We start from the raw sequence: 19,433 nt of genomic DNA, 5'->3' as shown, positions 1-19,433 counted from the left end.
CGGCCGTTGTTGCGGGGGTTGGTTGACTGAGCTCTCGCCAGGGCCTGCCGCTGGGAATGGGGGAGGGGCCCTTTCCATCGGCAGTGGCCTGGGGGAGACCCGCGGTCCGGGTGACCTTTTCACTGCTGGGGTGGGTCCCCTCTGCCATGTAGAGGGAGTGTCTTTCTCTCGCTCTCCCCATTCCTGTGGGACTTGCTGCCCTGTCTCCCCACCGGCATGAGGCTGCCCTGGGAGACCCTGTTTCATCCCTCTTGATGCCGTGCTCTGCTTCATCATTCCAAACCTGGGGCAGGTGGAGGTACTCGCTAGTTACTCCCCCCTTTTTCTTGTGTTTCTTCCTAGTTACTTCAAAGAAAGGGAATTAAATTTGAGTAATGTATCATCACAACATCAAACAGGCCTGAAAAATAGTGATGTCTCTTCTAAAGTACCACCTGGAAAGGGTTGAAAAATCCACTTATCTCAGAGACAGGATGCAATAGAAAACTTAGTTTGCACAAAATAACTTCTAGGAGGATGTTCCCCCTGCCCCTCCCCCCCCAAAATATCCCCAAGCAGGCGACATATTTAATGTGAATAGCAAAGATACACTAGGAGATGGGGATTGGTAATTATCTGTCTTGCATTGCCTTTCACCTACTGCACTAAACAAAAATTTACAGACATTCTTTAGGATCAGCTTATAGAATCCAGATACAGGAATGCCAGAGAAGATAGCATATGTGGTTATTGTCTCAAGTGGTACTTATTAAGTAGTCCCTGGTGTCAGCATATATTTGCTCCCCCTGTCTTCCAGGTCAGTGCTACTATGTCTACTGATGAAACCAAGTTTTACAATACTCAGACCAGCAGTTTGATCTGGGTTGTATTCTGCTTTGCAAACTGTCAACAGAATTGACAGCTCACTGATTCCACAATTGCTGTCGTTTTTGAAACGGCTCAGTTTGATTTCCAAAAGGAGGCTAAGCTGATAGTTCTGGTTGTTACAAATCAAAACAGGAGTTTTCTAAACTTCTCAAGTTGAACACAAGAGTCATGAGAATATAACACATCAAACCATTGTTCATGTAGGATCAATTTTTTTACCTTGATTATATTCAATTGAGAAGAATAAAATTCTCTGCATTTTCTGCCTGCTTTGTTTAAATATCAAAGGAATATGTCTGGATTGTTTAGAAGAGTCATTTGTTCTAAAACAGTAGAACTAAAATAGTGAGAATGTTAGTTTTAAAAACTTGTATGTAGAGACTTATTCCCTACAATCATTGCCAGATGCCCCACACACTGCTCTATGAAGATTACATAGTTCTGGGAGACCAGGTATTTTGTGTCTCAGTGAGGAGATCTAATTCAAAGCACAGTCATCACCAGAGAAAAGTCTGGAGCTGCTCATGTAGACTAACTCATACCTTTAGATTTTCTGCACTGGACTCCCACAGGTGGAGGTGGCTCTTTTACTCTCTGTGGAGCTCTTCCCTGTTTTCCTCCTCCACTTCAAACCACTGACTTACCTTCTACTTGACTTAAATCTTCCTTTTCATGCGTTATCTTATATCAGACACTCTTTTTACCTTGAAATATCTTAAACTCTGTATAAAACTAAAATGTTTTCCATTCTCTGCTGCTGCCTGTCTGTCCTCCAACTGCAGGAGTATGGTGAAATTCACTTGGAATCCATATAACGTAGCAAAACTTGGATACCCATTTATAAAAATCTGTACCAAAATCCCCCAGTGTCTCTGGATCCTGTTTGGGAAATCTTGTCTTAAAGATGTGCTGGGTGGCTCAGTTGGGATCCTGATCCTTGCCTGTTGGTTGGTGATAAAATATTTAGTTGGCCTGTGCGTTCCTCTTTTTATGGAGGTGTAAAGAGTGTGTGATTTCGTGGGCCCGTGTGAGAACAGTACTATGATCTTATAGTTACAGAGATGCTTATATTTAGAAGGCTTTAAAAAAGGATCCTGTCACATTAAAAATCATACAATTAAAGTAGATTTGTTACAAACAACCTTAATATTAATCTGACAGTTTTATAAACCTAATCTTCCTTGGTTATGTTATGTATTTACTACATGCAGTAATCTACCAGGTTGGGCAAAATAAATATAATAATCTCACATTTATTTATGGGTAATTTCTAGTCAATTTCACTCTCTTGTACACTTGAACAATGCTGCAATATTTCAATTGAAAATATTATAATGGATGGATAGATAAACATTTCTGTTGATATTGGGATTTGTAAAAGCTAAGTTTTGTAAAACCTACAGTATATGTAGGGCCAAATATCCCTTAACAATATCTCTTGAGGGGAAGGAGGTTGGTATTACCTTGGTGTGTGTTGTTTGATTTCAAAATTTAGAATGCTGACAAATTAGCTATTAAATAAAACCTTTTTCCATCATTCGATCTCAGTGATGTTCATAACGTTTTGAGGTTTTCGATCTGATGCAAAACTTGCATTTGGTGAACACAGTTTTTCTCTAATCTGTTATAAGATGCTCTTTATATGCCCATCAGCCTGCCTTTGAAATATACTTACTTCAGGTTAGGACAATTTATCAGTGCTTTACCCTTCAGTCCTTTTTTAATCTATTCTCCTTCATCTACTACTTCACCAAAGAAGGAAGAAAACCAAGATCAGTTAAATGAACTGGTTGTGAGCAGCTAAAGACTCCGGGTATTGGGAATATAAAGAATGAGGGGAAATCTTGGAATGTACTATTTGTATTGTGGCTATTGCTAGAATCACAGTAGAAATACAATATGTAGTTAAATGATAACGTTTAACATCAACATATAGTGTTTTGTAACATTAACCACAATGTTTGCAACAGATGATTTTGATAATTTCGTATTTTTACACACTCGGTTGCAATTTTCCATGTTTAGTCTCAACCAAAAGATGAATTTTAGTTTGTGGAAAACTGAAGAAAAATCTGTTGTTGCATATTGTGAAGCTAGGAAACACATTTCCTACAAAACCTTATCACAGAGAAATGATGAAAGTTGACACTTTACATGTTAGAGGACACAGTCCACTTAAAATCTAGTCAGCTTAAAAAAGTTAACTCAAAGTATCTTCATGTCCACCTGCCCTGAGTCTTCCTGCCAATTATTGGTTGTTGTACAATCATTTTCTTGTTGTGGGAAAGACCCCACAAATAGTTTTGTATTGAATTAAATTGAACAAAATAATTTTTCATAAAAATAATAATTTACCATCATGATCAGGAGAAAATATAGGCTATCAAAAACTTGTGTATATCACAGTTTTGGAGTCTTTACACAATTTTTGTTGCCGCCTGGAAATTCTGAACTTTCATTACTAAAATGTTTTCATCTCTTTCTGTTGAAAGTTAAATCCATGACAGAGTTAACTGGTTTAACAATGCTCTGTCAACGTAACCGTCCAGAAAACAGTCTTGAACTAAACAGCAGTAGCAAGGATGTGAACTCTTCCTACCTCATGCCATACATCTCTGTGAGGTGTCAACTTAATTAGAGTTATTAAACATGGCACTTTTTCTTTAAAACTAAACAAATGGATGCCAAAACTGCTAACATTTGGTTTGGATTATTTCAGTAGCAGAAAATTGCACATTAGATATAAAATTATGGTGAAACAACATTTACAGAAATATAGTAAGCTACAAATTTAACAATAAAAATAGAGAGAGATTAAATGTATTGTAGCATTGCTGAGTTAAGAACTTTAAGCAAGATTGTAAGAGCCTTTCCTTTTTAGGACAGAATAATTTCCTTTTGGATTGGATCTAGTACACTGAAATGTGTCCACTTTGGTTAGTAATTATCTGTATCTATTTTTCCATGAGATGTCTTTGCTCATTGATATGTGGGTGGCAATTCCAGAGACATTTTATTGTTTTCTAAATTAGAAAAAGGCTACTACAGAAGCGACTTATAATGAAAATTACTGGGATATTTACATAAGAGATCCAGGTGGTATTCTGTTTACTAATTTTACTTAGTTCAAAGAGACTTTCTAGTTAGTCTTCATTCATTTGTCTGGAATTTTTTTCCAGTTTCATACACAAGGCAGATTGATTTATATCTTCCCAGAACAATCCTTCCACTTTTTAGTTGATTCATTTGGATAATGGCATTCTAGAGTTAATTTTTAGTGGCAGAATTTGTTGAGTCCTTCTGTAAACTAATGTTCGTTACTCTGTACCCTTTCTCCCACCTTTTGTCTTTCAGTTGCACTGAATTTGTATAACATTGTAAAAATTGATCCTTTTAATCAGAAATCATTGCAAATATGGGGCCTCGACGGAAAAATGTGAAACCGTGCTGCATGAGTAGGGAAGTCTCTGAAACTACCAAACTAGATGAGCCAAAAGATTATATGAACCAGCTCTCACATGAAGTACTTTGCCATATCTTTAGGTAAGAAGCTGTATTTTTTGTCTCCCCATCCCTTCCACTTTGGTATCTGTGAATAAAAATCAAATGACAGGCATTCAGAAAATACTAGCTGTACCACCAGTAGTTAGATGGGAATTAAATTTAGACCTCAGTATTTGTGGATGAGGTTTTGCTGGACAATACAAAGGAAATGTATGGAATTTGTTTCTTGTGGAACTCTACCTTTATTTGTTTTGTTAAAACTAAGCACATAGGTGGCACTATATAAATAAGTTACCTCTCCAGAGAAACATGCTTCATATTCCTTGATGTAGTCACGTACCCTGAAAACTAACTTATGTGAAAATTGCTATTAGTATCATGTAGAAGCAAGCAAAAGAGCAGAGAAACATTATATCTTTTATTTTTTAAGTTAAGCTTGACTAAAAAAAGTCTGCAAGTGTATACTGATGACAGATAACAATTTGTCTTAGAATGAATATTATATCTTTTTATACCTTGTAGATGAATGTCTAAAATTTGTTGCATATCTTTGTTTCACTCATACAGATTCCTGTACTATTAGCACTGCAGTCTTGCTGTTCAATCTTTCCTACGGGTTTTAGGCATGATCGTACTCCAAGGTGTGCAGCCATGCACTACAGTGTCTCTGATAAATTCAGTTACTGTGCATACATTACAAGAGATGCAGTGATGCATGTTTGGGTATATTGGAGCAGCATTGACCCTGCCACTGAGAGTTTTAGTCAAATGCTTCATTCCAATTTAAAAATAAATGGAATACTCTAACTACAATTTTACATTATTCAAAGTCTAAGAGTATCTGTGACTGGCATGTCAATATCTTGCTGACAAGTTTAAAATGTCACACAGATTGCAAGTATGTTTGTGGAGCTAATGCAGTGGCAGCTGCTGCTAAACGGATCCCAATTTACAATGAACTAGAGAATTAGAATGCACACTTTAAAGCTATAAAGTTTCCGGATCTCCGTGAATGGCAACTTTGCAAGAAATGAAATAGGTCCTACATGTTCTAAAGCATCCCAGAGTCTCCCGTCTCTACCTCAGACCCTTATCGACATGACAAGGCTACTGTTCTGTTTTTTACCTTAAGTGCATTGGCTGCCTGATGAACAAAATGCTACCCCTTCTGCCTAGCCACATTACATAGGTTGCTACAGTACTATCTGAAAAATCTCATTTGAATCCATACTTTTCTAGATGTTAGGAACGTCTGGGTTTGTAGAGTAATTCTCTGGATGTTATTTGGTATGAGAGAAAATGAACTAAAGTCTTTGATGAACAGAGTTTCTTTCCATCCCAAAGGTACCTTCCCCTGCAGGATATCATGTGCATGGAATGTCTCTCCCGGAAGCTGAAGGAAGCGGTGACTCTGTACCTGAGAGTGGTGAAGGTCGTGGACCTCTGTGCAGGCCGCTGGTGGGAATACATGCCCACTGGTAAGTAGTACACTTCATGTGGGTATTATGTTAATGAGGTATTGATGAGACCTAGCTGAGCTGATATCATTTATACACAGACATAAGGGATGGGCTTTTTGAAAGCAGCCAAGAAAGGTAAGTGCTTACTGCTCACTGACTTTCAGTGGTACACCTCTATCTTGATATAACGCTGTCCTCGGGAGTCAAAAAATCTTATCGCGTTATAGGTGAAACCGCGTTATATCGAACTTGCTTTGATCCGCCCAAGTGCGCAGCCCCACCCTCCCCCCGCCCCCAGAGTACTGCTTTACTGCGTTCAGAATTCATGTTATATCGGGTCGCGTTATATCGGGGTAGAGGTGTAGTTGGTGCCTTCCTCCCTTCAGTACTTTTGAAAACCCTGCCTGTATGTGTGTTGAATACTACGGTGATGAAAATGGGGCTGTTCTGTAACAACTTATAAATAATGTATGTTTGTTGTAAGGGGGTTTACTGTATGAATACATGGGGTAATTCAAGAAGAAGCTGTTTGCACGCAGGTAAGAAAGAGTACGACTTCATCTGCCAACGCTTCAAGGTCAGTGCAAGAGCCATTCACTTGGAGGTTCTACCTCCACCCCCTTGCTGAGCTCACCCATTGAATTTGTCAGTGGTGGGAGGAGCAAGCTTCTGAACAGTAAGACCTGCACTGGATTTAAAGATACACTGGGGATGAGGGAGAGGAGAGCTATGGTGAGTGACACTCCAGAGGTTGCAGTGTCTGGGAAGTTAGACTAACAGGGGTTCCTGTCAGGAGGATGTCGAGATGAGAGATACATGTATACAGACTGTTTATTGTTTTAAAATCCTTTTTCTCTTGTATTTTGTTCCTACTGTTATGACTAATCAGTACTTTGGTTTAAGAAGGCTGTCTGATTACTGTATTCACCGCTGGTCACAGATTCTCAAAGGGAAAAACTACAGGTACCAAAACCCTCAGACCTGCTGGGTTAGCACTGTTGATACATGGGGTCCTGTAGACCAGGGCCTCATCTAAGAGTGGGAGAATAATGGGATTCCCCCCCAGGGGAAGATAAATGGATGAGGCCTGACACTCATGGAGGTGCACTGAGAGAGGACAGAAATGCAGCTAGCCCTGTAGTTTTGACAGCTGCCCTGAATGATATAAAGGCAACAGAACATATAGAATATTAGTTCATAGAAGCCGGGGATGGAAACCATCTATTATATTATCTACTACCTCTTCTGGCATTGGAGGGCTGAGGAATTTTCTTTTACTATACACAGAGAATTGCAGCATAAGTTCTGTCCGTACAGCTAGATGTTTACTGTCACAAGAAATTCAAAACTTGTGTCCTCCTCATAGGTTTCACTGATTCCAGTTTCCTAACGTTGCTGAGGAAGATGCCAGACATTGAACAACTCTATGGTCTTCACCCCAGGTACCTTGAAAGGCGCAGAGTCCGTGGCCATGAAGCTTTCAGCATTCCTGGAGTGCTAGAGGCCTTGCAGGCCTGCCCAAATCTGCTGGTAAGTGTGCAGGTTGAAAAGATAAATGCCTTTCATCAGTTAATATTATGATCCTTGATAAGGCTGCAGAGGAAATAGATGGTTGGGATAAAAAACTCAATGTTGTATCTTCTTGCTAGGATGCAGTAGTGTGAATTTAATCCTTGTCTTGCTTTGATGGCAGCTGAAGTAAACGTTTACAAAATGTGCTGCTAGTTTACAAGTGGGTGCTGTTTTTTTTGTAGTCACTTCAATGGGAGTTACAGGTACTCAGCATCTCTCAAGATCAGGCCATGAATTACAGCAGCATTGCAGCTAATTAAGTAGTTTCCTATGACCACTTCTGCTTTTAAGGCAAATGGCTCTGCAAATTTCAAGTAAATTAATGCATTGCATCAAGCTCTGAGCATTACCGAGAAGTTTACTTGGTTAAAAGAAATATTGTTGCTTAATATGGTAATTGGACCCTTACCTTTGCTTACTGTTGTACTTTTATCCAGGGTGTTGAGACCTCTCATTTGGAGCTGGTGGAAGCCATTTGGACATACATGCCACAAGTTCATATTTTAGGGAAGTTTCGTAATCGTAATGGTGCTTTTCCAATCCCGCCTGAAAACAAACTGAAAATTCCTATAGGAGCTAAAATTCAGACATTACACTTAGTAGGTAAGAGTTTATTGGTGAAGTAGTTGCCATAGATACAAATGAACTTAAAAGATTTGAAATGCTGCATAATCTGGAACCTATGTTTGACTCTAGGCCAGCAGAGGTCCAGAGCGCAAATTTCCAGTGTGACTGTGTTGACAGATGATGGTGAACATAGGCGCAGATTCCATGGGTGCTCCAGGGCTGGAGCATCCACGGAAAAAAATTGGTGGGTGTTCAGCACCCACTGGCAGCTCCCCACCCCCCGCTCCAGCTTACCTCCACCTCCTCTGTGAGCGCGCCGCCGCGTCCTGCTTCTCCCCCCTCCCTCCCAGCGCTTGCGCCGGGAAACAGCTGATTCGCGGGGCGGGGAGGGAGGGGAATGCGGTGTGCTGGGGGAAGAGGCGGGGCCAGGGAAGGGATTCAATGGGGCAGGGAGGGGGCAGAGTTAGGGCGGGGACTTTGGGAATGGGGGTGGGGACGGAGCGGGGAAAGGGGTTGGGGGCGCGGGCACCCACCGGCGCTGGAGAAAGTTGGTGCCTATGGTGGTGAATTCCCAGTTCAAGGGCCCATAGTTTCTGAAGTGTTCCATTTGCTCTTGGGGCGCAATCTGTAGAGATGGTGTAAGTGCCCGCCATCAAAGTCAAAATCATTTACCCTGAGAGATGTGTTGTTAGACACTAAAAATCATGGACTGATTAGAGACACTGGATTAATGGTTTATTACAACAATCTATAACCCACTTTACAATCCCTACCCTCCTGCTTCTCCCCCACCCTTAATGACTGGAAGGGTGTTAACAGGCCACTTCACTTGTATGGTCCCTTGAAATATGTGTTAACTACGTATGCTAAACAATCTGTTCCATCTTGAATTTAGCTGTGACCACTCTGAGGGTTTGTCTACACTTCAAAGGCTGTAGCAGTGCCACTGTAACACTTCAGTGAAGTTGCTACTTATGCCGACGCTAGGGTTTCTCCTGTTAGTGTAGGTAATTCACTTCCCCAAGAGGCAGTAGTTATGTCGACCAGAGAAGCCCTCCTGTCAACATAGTGCTGCCTACACCAGGAGTTAGGTCGGTATAACTGCGTCGCTTCAGAGGTGGATATTCCGCACCGCTGAGTGACGTAGTTATACCGACATAAGTTGCTTGTGTAGACACAGCCTGAGGGAGTTTCCCAGACCTGAAGAAGAGCTCTGTGTAAGCTCGAAAGCTTGACTCTCAGCAACAGAAATTGGTCCAATAAAAGATATCACCTCACCCATCTGGTTTCTCTAATTACCCTGAGCCCTGGTCTACTCTACAGAATTAGGTCAACACAAGGCAGCTTATATTGACCTAACTCTGTAAGTGTTTATACTAAAATTTCGCTACAGCTGACGTAACTCGCCCACTACACCAACTTAATAACTCCACCTCCATGAGAGGCGTAGAATCAGTATTGATGTAATTAGGTTGACACAATGTCAGTATAGACACTGCATTGCTTACATTGACTGTTGCTGGCTTTCAGAAGCTGTCCCACATTGACAGTTCAAACAGTACAAATGCTCCTGGTGAGGACGTGCACAGCCAACACAAGGAGCAAACTGTAGACACGCACAAACGATGTAATTTCTGTGGCAGCTGTATGCCGACCTAACTTAATTTTGTAGTGTAGACGTGCCCTGAGAGATTCATTCTACAGTTGACATCTGAAAGTTTGTTTCATGTGGGACCTGATTTGATTTTGTTGTGTTGTTCTGTATTTTAGGGGTAAATGTCCCTGAAATTCCTTGTATCCCAATGCTGAGGCATCTTTATTTGAAGTGGGTGAGGCTCACCAAACCACAGCCCTTTAAAGATTTTCTTTGTATCAGCTTACGCACTTTTGTCATGAGGAACTGTGCAGGTAAGAGAAAAGAGAATCCTTCTGGGGAAGGGATGCGTCTATATAGGAAAAAACTAGTACCTATACTAATGATATTGCAACTGCATTAGTGCTAGACTACTAAAGGACACTAGCTCAGAACAGTTTTCATAACATGATGGTAAAAAATGCCTTAGCCCTGTCTACCATAGCACTTACACTTGTACAGCTGCACCATTGCTGGCAGTTGCTGTAGTAAGTTTACTAAGTTTTCTAATGCAGATAAGGTCTTGGGATTGCCCATCATGCAGTACTCCAGAAGCAATCAAAGGCTTTATTTCATGTTCCATATTGAGAAAAAAATATCCTATGCTGTATTAAATTGTTACATTAATAGGAGAACACCTCTAGTTCTTAGTTCTGATTACTTGCTGAACTGAGCACATGCAGGTTGGCGTATCTGATGGCTGCATTATTTGGATGATATGTTCAATATAATTAAATAAGCCACTTTCTGTGTATATGTTCCCTATCAGAAGATTCTTTTTCTCTGCAGGACCCACAAATTCTTTGAAATATGTCCCTTTAGTGACGGGTTTGGCTTCTGCCCGAAACCTGGAGCATTTAGAACTGGTTCGAGTTCCTTTTCTTGGAGGACTTATCCAGCATGTTGTAGAAGATAGCTGGAGATCAGGTATACAACTTCCTACTGCCTGGAAGAATAGAACAAAATTACCTAGGGCACCTGATGGGTAACGCTCTTATTCTACAGTTTGTTCTTTCACTAGTATGCTTTTAGCTGTGTTCAAAGGGTGTTAATAATGGACTTCTATTTTATTTTGGATATTGTTTTAATCTTATATGTATAACTATATGCTTTAGTGACACATTTTTGTATACTAATACTGAAAACAAATAAAAGCTAAGTTAAATTGAAATGATATATTTCTATAACAATGGAAACTATTAAAGAATTGCTACCTTTTGACATTCCAACCAAATGTCAGTCTTTACTGTCATTTCACTTTCTAGAGCAGGGGTGGGCAACCTGTGGCTCCGGAGCCACATGTGGCTCTTCAGAAGTTAATATGCGGCTCCTTGTATAGGCACCGACTCTGGGGCTGGAGCTACAGGTGCCAAATTTCCAGTGTGCCAGGGGGTGCTCACTGCTCAACCCCTGGCTCAGCCACAGGCCCTGCCCCCTCCCCTGAGCCTGCCGTGCCCTCGCTCCTCCCCCTCACCTCCAGAGCCTCCTGCACGCTACTAAACAGCTGATCGGGAGGTGTAGGGAGGGGGAGGCGCTGATCAGCGGAGTTGTCGGTGGACGGGAGGCGCTGGGAGCTGGCAGCAGGGGGAGGGGGAAGCTGATGGGAGGCTGCTGACTTATTACTGTGGCTCTTTGGCAATGTATATTGATAAATTCTGGCTCCTTCTCAGGCTCGGGTTGGCCACCTCCATTCTAGAGGGGAGAAGTGGCAGAAATAATTTGGAAGAAGGTCACTTTTAATTTTTTAAAAAATAGCTTCTTGAGAAGCTTCTGTTGTGATAGTCAGGGCTACCTCCTACCAGTAGGTGTCAACATAAGGAAGCTTATATTAATTTGCTTAAAAATGGCATGTATTCTTGTTAATTGCAATAGTGCATTGGTAAAATAACACCAGGAAAATGAGTAATGTTTTAATGCCACAACCCATTCACTAAAGTGAAATTTTGCTTTTCTTTCCCCTTATCAGGTGGTTTTAGGAATTTGCACACTATAGTTTTGGGAGCTTGCAAGAATGCTCTTGAAGTGGATCTTGGCTACCTCATCATAACTGCTGCACGAAGGTACTTGCCTTCCCCAGCCGTTGTCTTTCCTTTCTGGTTTCTCTCTCTTCAAATCACAGTTGTTTAGGTAACTTAATAAATTCCCAATGTTTGAAGAACAAGATGTTTTAAATGTTTAAGAGAAAACCCATGTGAACTTTTACAATCTATAATAAGAATACCAAATGGCTAGAGGAAAGGACTGGGACTTACCATGCCTGGGTTCTGTTATTAGGTCTGTCACTGACTTGTTCTGTGGCCTGAGCCAAGTCACTGCACTTTGTCATCTGTAAAATGAGTATAATAGTATTTTCCTCACATGTGTGTATGAGGCTTAATTAGTGTTTATAAATTGCTTGAAGTTCCTCGCTGTATAACTGCAAAATACTGTCACTGAAGGATACAGGTATCCACTGGATTTCACCATTGTCAAATAAATGTTTTCATTTTACTGCCTAGAGTGGAACAGAGGCATTCACTCAGATGTTTTCTGTACTAAACAGTGCTTTGTTGCATCTCACCTTGAATGTGAACTGTACTTGATTGCTTTTAGGTTGCATGAAGTGCGAATTCAACCTTCCCTGACCAAAGATGGTGTCTTTTCTGCACTGAAGATGGCAGAACTGGAGTTCCCACAGTTTGAAACCCTTCATCTGGGATATGTTGATGAGTTTTTGCTACAATGTATGAACATTTTTTTAAAAAATTCTTAAATTACCTGGTGAGGGTTAAGGTTAGGATAATGCAAATTGATAGTTTTGGTGTATTTTTCTAAGATTTGCTTTTAAAAGAATATAAATAATTATTGCTCTTGAATCTTGTGTCGTATAGTTAGATATGTTTTTTCTGTACCCCCTGAAACTTCCATTGTAACTGGACAGAGACTTTGCTTTGTCTAATGAAAGTAATATTCTGGTCTTTGTGTCAAATGGAATTACAGTATGGAATTCAGAAAAGGCTTATCTAAAAGGCTGCAACTTCTGAAGCGGCAGATTGCTGAAATCTTCTATTGTCTTTCTATAGGCAAAATGACTAATGGGGACTTGGTAAAGTATGGCTTGGCTGATGTGGTTGAAAATCCAGGAATCATCACAGACATTGGAATGAAGGCTGTAAATGAAGTATTCTCTTGCATCAAGTATCTGGTCGTGTACAACTGCCCACATCTGCACAACCCAAACAATTGGATCACAGGTATTGAATACTTTTGGAAGATACAGTGTGAACGCCTCACATCAGGATGAAGATTTGTAGTTAAACTCCTTTCAGTAAATGAACATCATAATCCTGCAATTTAAGGAAACATTTGAGACCAAGAAATGGTCAGATTTTTTTTTAAAGATTTGGTAGTTGAATGTCATGCCTTCTGTGTGTGTGTATATAATGTATACACACAAGCAGAATATTGTTAATTTGCACTGTAGATTGGTATAGTAGTTAGGAATGATTGATGTTTGCAAATTAGTAAGTGAGAAATATAGTGGAATAGTGCATCATATAAAATAGCGTACCCATTTAATATGGATAGTCCAATTCAAAAGTGTTCACGATGCTTCATTGTGCTTGAACTCTGACTTTTCAGGACCACATCTGGTGATGAGAGTATATTTTCGTCTCTATCACTGATTCTACTCTGGTCCCCTTTCCTGAGAGTTGACGAGAGTGCAAATTAGTGCTAATTACGATAGTGATTCCTGTGATTGCAGATCCTTGTCTATTATGAGCTAGACTGAGACTACAAATGCTTTTCATATAGGTCGTGAACAGTCATTATAGATGTTGGCTGTATTCAGACTGGTTACAGAATGATGAAAGTAACACAGTTAGCGGACACCAGAATTATCCCTTTCCCCAGTCGGCGTAATTTTAAAATACTGGTAGGTCAAAGAAAACCCCAAACAGAGAGAGAGAGAGCCCTAATAATGATGGAAGGTTTTCCATAATTCTGCTAACTATTGTCCCACGATAAACAAATATGGAGATGCAGAAATTTGGAACCCCAATGATGCTGATAAACTTCAACTGTCAGAGCGGTGGTAATGGAAGGCTAACCGTCTCAAATCTGCAAAAGTTCTAATAGACTCATAGACTTTAAGGTCAGAAGGGACCATTTTGATCATCTGGTCTGACCCCCTGCATGATGCAGGCCACAAAGCCGTCCCTACCCTTTCCCTTGACTCTGCTGTTGAAGTCCCCAAATCCTGTGGCTTAGAGACTTCAATTGGCAGAGAATCCTCCCACTAGCGATCCCTGCCCCATGCTGCGGAGGAAGGCGAAAAACCTCCAGGGCCTCTGCCAATCTACCCTGGAGGAAAATTCCTTCCCGACCCCAAATATGGCGATCAGTAAAACCCCGAGCATGTAGGCAAGATTCTCCAGCCAGACCCTTGTTAGCCATTATACTATTTACCTGCCATGGCACGGTATTCCTTTGACTAAAATCATGTTTTTCCATTAAACCATTCGCTCCATAAACTTATCTAGCTTAATCTTAAAAAACCAGACAGGTCCTTCCCCCCAAGATAAGAGGCTTGAAATCCTTCAAGGAGCATATATCTCTCTCCTTCCACAGATCATTCAAGATGGACCCGGCTAGTTGACCTCACCCTGGTGCGATGCCATGCAATAAAGCTAGATTCTTTTAGTCAGTTCATTGAATTACTGCCAAGCTTGGAGTTTATCTCTCTGGACCAGATGTTCCGGGAACCTCCTAAGGTAAATTTTGAGGTTTGGTTTTTTAAATTGTTGCTAGGGCATCTGAAATATACCAGAGTTCTGTTAAGGTACATGTTTTTTATAGTTATAATTAATTAAATAGTTCAGTGAGTGACTTAGGAATACGATTGCCATGAAAGATGTTTCTCTAAAAGATATGCTCTGAAGTTCTATGGCTTATATTATGCAGGTCAAACTAGAGTATCACAGTTTTCCCTGCTGGCCTTATGATCTATGAATCTGTGAAATTCAATGAAGAACAGTTGTATCCATTTGCAGACAGCAGTAGTGGTGGAATGTGGTACTAATGATTGAATATTTTGTTGTCCTCAGAAAAGAAGGTTTAGATATACTGTCCGAATTTTTATTAGGGTTTTCATGGCTATTTTGGATATTTTATTTATTTTTTTATTTTTTTTGCATGAGACTTATTTTTGTATTGAGAGAATTGCACATTGTACTAAGTATTCTTATGATTTTGTAGCATGGTAAATTTGTGGTACTATTCCTTCATGTATGTGAATACTTTCTATATAGATTCTCTGATTTTTGTCTCCCCTCCTCATTTCCTTCCCCCCCCCCCAAACTGTTAAATGTCTTCTAATAACAATTTTCACAACTGTGGCAACGTACTAAATACTTCTTAATGATAAGATTATTCCAGAAACTTTTATATGTTTTTGTTTTTTACTAGAAAATCAACAGTAGCATCATCTTAATATCTGTCCTCTGTCTAGTGCCCATCCTGCTCTGGAAAGGAAATACAAACTCTTCTACTAGATTTTCTTTCATTTCTAGCTTCTCTGATCCTATGACCTATGCATTACAACTTCTTACCATAAGAGTGTGCTATTGAACTTTACATTTTTAATGCCAGTTTAAAAGAGGAAAGGGAAAGGTGTAAATTTGGGGACCAAATATGCAATGTACGTACAGAAAGCTCTGTGAGCAGATTCTTCTCCATATCTACACACATACTGCCCAACCACAAATACGAAAGTATTGATACAATGGTTTTGTATCAATGTTAGGATAGGTTGTGGAGATTTGACATCAGTAATTTAGAATCTTTTTGTGTTTTTGTTTATTTCAGGGCTGTGCTCGTGTGGGCCTGAGTGCTGGCACAGGGATTGGTGTTTCATCTGCCCTAGTCAGTAATCAGAACTCCAACAATGATAACGACAACAACAACAACCACCAGAACAACAACAACCCCAACATCCATCACAACAACCATCAACACCCAAATGACCAGAACGAGGAGAACGAGCTGCGGCAAGATGGGCAGGTGGAAGAGCAGCAGATTGCAGCTGAGGGTAACCACTGATCTTTTGTGAGCCTCTGAAAGAAATGGTCATATTTTGCATTGCCATTTGCACAGGACTGTAGGCAAAAAGTGAATGTGTATTGAAAGACACTCTTTAACTCCATAGTTTGAAGGCTACCCTCTTTATCTCCTCTATTTAGTATCTATCCATAAGATGCAAACTTGATCTGCGTATTAAATCTAATGGTTGATCTATGCTATCATAACAAGAAGTCATTTGAAGATAAACAATAATATAGATACTAGCCCAGCAGTTTAAAGATTGCATACTGTACTGCTCCACAGAGAAATATTAATTTGTGATTTGAGCTCCCTTGGTCAGGGTTGGGATTGCATCACATTACTTTGTAGCATACCATCCAGTTTACCCAGAAATGATACAGATGTTCTGGGGAAAGCAGCATAAAGACCTCAACCAGATGAACTTGTCATGGTAATGCAAGGAACCTTTTCGGACAAAGAATGGAGAATCCTGAAGGAGCCACTTCCTTCAGCAAAACCAAGAGTATAGAATTGGGCCTGAATCCCCTAGAAGTTACAGAACCAATAATCTCTGAGAGGCTTCAGCATGACTCACTGAGGACATAAGGCAGCTACTGTTAGTGATATCACAGCACTACAGTGCCTCTCTGTGACTTCAGTGTGATTATCACTTGAAATCCTTCTACATATATTGAGCTATTGCTTTGGCTTCTTTTTCTTGACGGTTGATTTTTATTGTCTCGATCTTTTCAGCACTGAATGATATGGAGGAAGTGGCACAGGATGATGGAGGGGCTGCAGGGGATGGTCAGAATGAGGCCTCTGCTCATAATCCAGCAGTTATTCCTATGGATGTTGACGAGGAGCAAGCAGGTAATTCTGATCCTGGAAAAGTAATCATTACTTCAAGATCCTTCGAGTTGCAAGATTCATTAGTTCAGTTTGATTCTATTCTGACTTGACTTTTCTTCAGCTAGGATATGTGAGACATTTGAATTAATAGCTCTGGTATGGTGGGATGCTGCAAAGAAACTTGTTGTGATTTATAGTCTGCTCTACAGTCCCCACTTTTCTGCAGTTCATTTGGTGAGGAAATATTTTTTTAAGGCCTAATTTTCATACTGCAGTGTAATGAGAGGGTCAGAAGGCATGAATATTCTTACTTGCTTTGCCTTGTTCCAGCCTTTATGGTCTGCCTCCTCCCACTGCAGTTTATGGGCTCCTCCCCTTTGGTTGAGTTGTAGCCAGAGCATCTTGTATAAGCACTAATTTAAGTTGCATTAATGAGTCGCATCAGACCGTCTCAATTATTGATGCCAGCCATTTGCTTTACAGCACGTTGCACTGTAGATATGCCAACAGCTTAAAACAAAACCAGGGTGTCTGTTCACTGGAGTGTTTTTCCAAAAAGCTCCTGGAAATTTCATGCCGATGTTCATTTCTTGAATTATTCACTGGTACCATATACTGTGCCAGTTTGGTACAGCTAGCAGCACTCTGTCCCAACAGCCAGAAGCATGAGAGTTGAGCCCCTCAGAGAACATGGGTTTTCACTCAGTGTGGACACTCTGGGAAGTTACTGATAGGAAGACTGCTGCACCACTAGGGGTCTTTTCTGCCCATCTTTGAGGGTTGCCTGGGTGGAAGTTTGACATCCCTGGATGCTCTTTCAAAAGGATTTGAGGATAATCCCAATGTCCTGCACTCCCAGTAACACAAATTCTAAGGGATGAGCACAAAATGCCTTTCAAATTAGCACCTCAGTTACTGTATTGTCAGTTTCTCACTGTTGTGGAAGATGCTTCTGGGATACTTTGAGTGTGAGGCGTGTCATAGAAAACCAGTATTCTGGCCTATTGTGTCAGCCCTTTTTCTGGTAGATTAGAACATCTTTGATTGTTTTAAATGTGTTTTAATGGTGCATCTTTAAATCACTTTTGCAGCATTTGAGTTTTTATGCAGGATCTACATTAAAGAGTTTAGAGTTGGTCTTTCTATGGTATTCCCAAACTGTTGGAGAACGTCACCAGATAGGAACTATTGCATTATAACACTCTACAATCAGTGCTTGCCTTGCGTAAATGAACTGTCAGCATTCTTCTCCTGTTTTAGGACCCAGCGGCCTTCAGCCTATCGTAAAAGCTGCACCTATTACTGTCCATGACTCGGATAGTGAGGATGAAGAAGAGAACATGGGGTCCTCAAGAGCCTGCATTACTAACAGCATTGCACAGAGTTACTCTGATGGAGAAGAGAAAGTCAGAGATCCAGTGGAAACCAGAGAGCCGTCAGGTCTGAAAGATTTTTGTATGGGTTTGCTTATTAGTAAGGGCTGGATTACACTAGGCAAAGTCTCCTAATTTGGAGACTGAAGCTTAAAAGAGCCCATTTTGCTTCTTTTCCATGCCTCAGGAAACGACTAGTCATACAGATCCATTACAACCTAGAATGGAGCAGTAGGATACATCCCCATAATGCTGCATTCACATGTGTAAAATGGGGACATACAGCATAAATGCCAGAAGCATAGCTGCAGATTTTTGCAGGCACAGGACTGCTCATACATATTTGCAGGTACATTCATTGCATCAGTGGCTTACAGTAGACATCTGTACGTCCAGATTTGCAACTGTGTTGCTAATATGAACTCTCTTTCAAAGTGCCTACAGTCACATGTTGAAAAGCTATCAAGCAAATGCTTAGGGGAGGAGTAGGAAATGCTACTGCCGTCTAATGGATAATGTAGGCTTCCTGGGAATGTCCCAGAGAAAGTAGTCCAGATCCAGTCTTCTCTTTAAAGAGAATGTTATAGCTTAGGAATGAAGTGACTCCTCCCTTTTTTCATCTCTCAAGATCCTCTACTTTGGAACAAGGCTCATTATTGTTACTGTCATTGTTTGTATTACAGTAACACCCACAGGCTCCAATAAAGGCTGAGGCCCAGTTGTACAATGTGGAAAAACACAGCAAGAGACTGTCCCTTCCCTAAATAGGCAAGACAGACAATGGATAGAAAGGGAAACTAAGGCACAGAGAGGTAAAGTAATTTGACAAAAGTCACAAGGTGGCTCCGTGGCAGAGATGGAACTAAAACCCAGGTGCTTTATCCTGGGTCTGTGGTACCTCTCCAGAAAAACAGATGACTTTAATAACATTTCTGAAGTCTTCATCTGCTCACTCTGAGTAGGACATTGGTCCACGTGTGTACACAAGAGGAGGAAGTAAAAGTTGAATTACACTCTATATACAGGAAGCCAGATAATTGACATGAAGTACATATGGCCTGGTTCTTTTGGGGCTTGTAGCCTAGAAAGGGTTTAGCTAACTGAACAGTGTAATAATAATCCTATATTGGATAGGGCTGAGTGGTGTGTTGGCTTAATGTACTCTACTAGCCTTTCATTTCTGCAGATCTGAGCGCACATCAGCCTTAGTTCAGAAGTGAGATTGGATTTGGTGGCTTCACACTAGTAATTGGTGTGTATCTGCATCTCAGAATTGTTAGTGATTTAGTACTTTTTGACAGGACTAGTAGTTTCAACTCAAAGGAAGTCCCAGGCAAGCTACAGTGTAGCAATGAGGTCAGGGACCCAGAGTTGAAATAGCAGGGGATAGCAACAAGTCAGAATTAAGATACGTTTGGAGAGCTGTTTGCAGAAGCTTTCCCAGTGATACCAGTGCTGTTGGGAGCTATCTAGTGTAGTACACTGAGCAAGGGGCTGGGAGCTAGATATTTCTGAACTTTAATGCTGGTTTTGCATTGACTC

The 19,433-nt window shown here is 40.6% G+C and overlaps 1 protein-coding gene across 4 annotated transcripts in view; it reads left to right on the top strand.

The window, feature by feature from the left end:
* Positions 1-19,433, top strand: part of FBXO38 (F-box protein 38) — a 35,478-nt gene that overhangs the window by 276 nt on the left and 15,769 nt on the right. For 2 of the 4 annotated variants that reach the window (XM_054038108.1, XM_054038106.1), the window contains exons 2-14: positions 4,222-4,410; positions 5,716-5,849; positions 7,198-7,361; positions 7,841-8,006; positions 9,741-9,878; positions 10,393-10,530; positions 11,570-11,663; positions 12,196-12,326; positions 12,666-12,836; positions 14,215-14,357; positions 15,451-15,673; positions 16,420-16,539; positions 17,779-17,958. In XM_054038108.1, the coding sequence (XP_053894083.1) occupies positions 4,283-4,410; positions 5,716-5,849; positions 7,198-7,361; positions 7,841-8,006; positions 9,741-9,878; positions 10,393-10,530; positions 11,570-11,663; positions 12,196-12,326; positions 12,666-12,836; positions 14,215-14,357; positions 15,451-15,673; positions 16,420-16,539; positions 17,779-17,958 (1,930 nt within the window). In that variant the 5' untranslated portion in view covers positions 4,222-4,282. Of the gene's footprint in view, positions 1-4,221; positions 4,411-5,715; positions 5,850-7,197; positions 7,362-7,840; positions 8,007-9,740; positions 9,879-10,392; positions 10,531-11,569; positions 11,664-12,195; positions 12,327-12,665; positions 12,837-14,214; positions 14,358-15,450; positions 15,674-16,419; positions 16,540-17,778; positions 17,959-19,433 lie in introns of those variants that run through there. The other 2 variants (XM_054038107.1, XM_054038109.1) reach the window with 2 other exon arrangements.

The sequence above is a fragment of the Malaclemys terrapin genome, chromosome 8 (genome assembly GCF_027887155.1).
Source record: "Malaclemys terrapin pileata isolate rMalTer1 chromosome 8, rMalTer1.hap1, whole genome shotgun sequence".
NCBI classification, from domain to species: Eukaryota; Metazoa; Chordata; order Testudines; family Emydidae; genus Malaclemys; species Malaclemys terrapin.
This window is presented reverse-complemented; position numbering and strand designations above follow the sequence as displayed.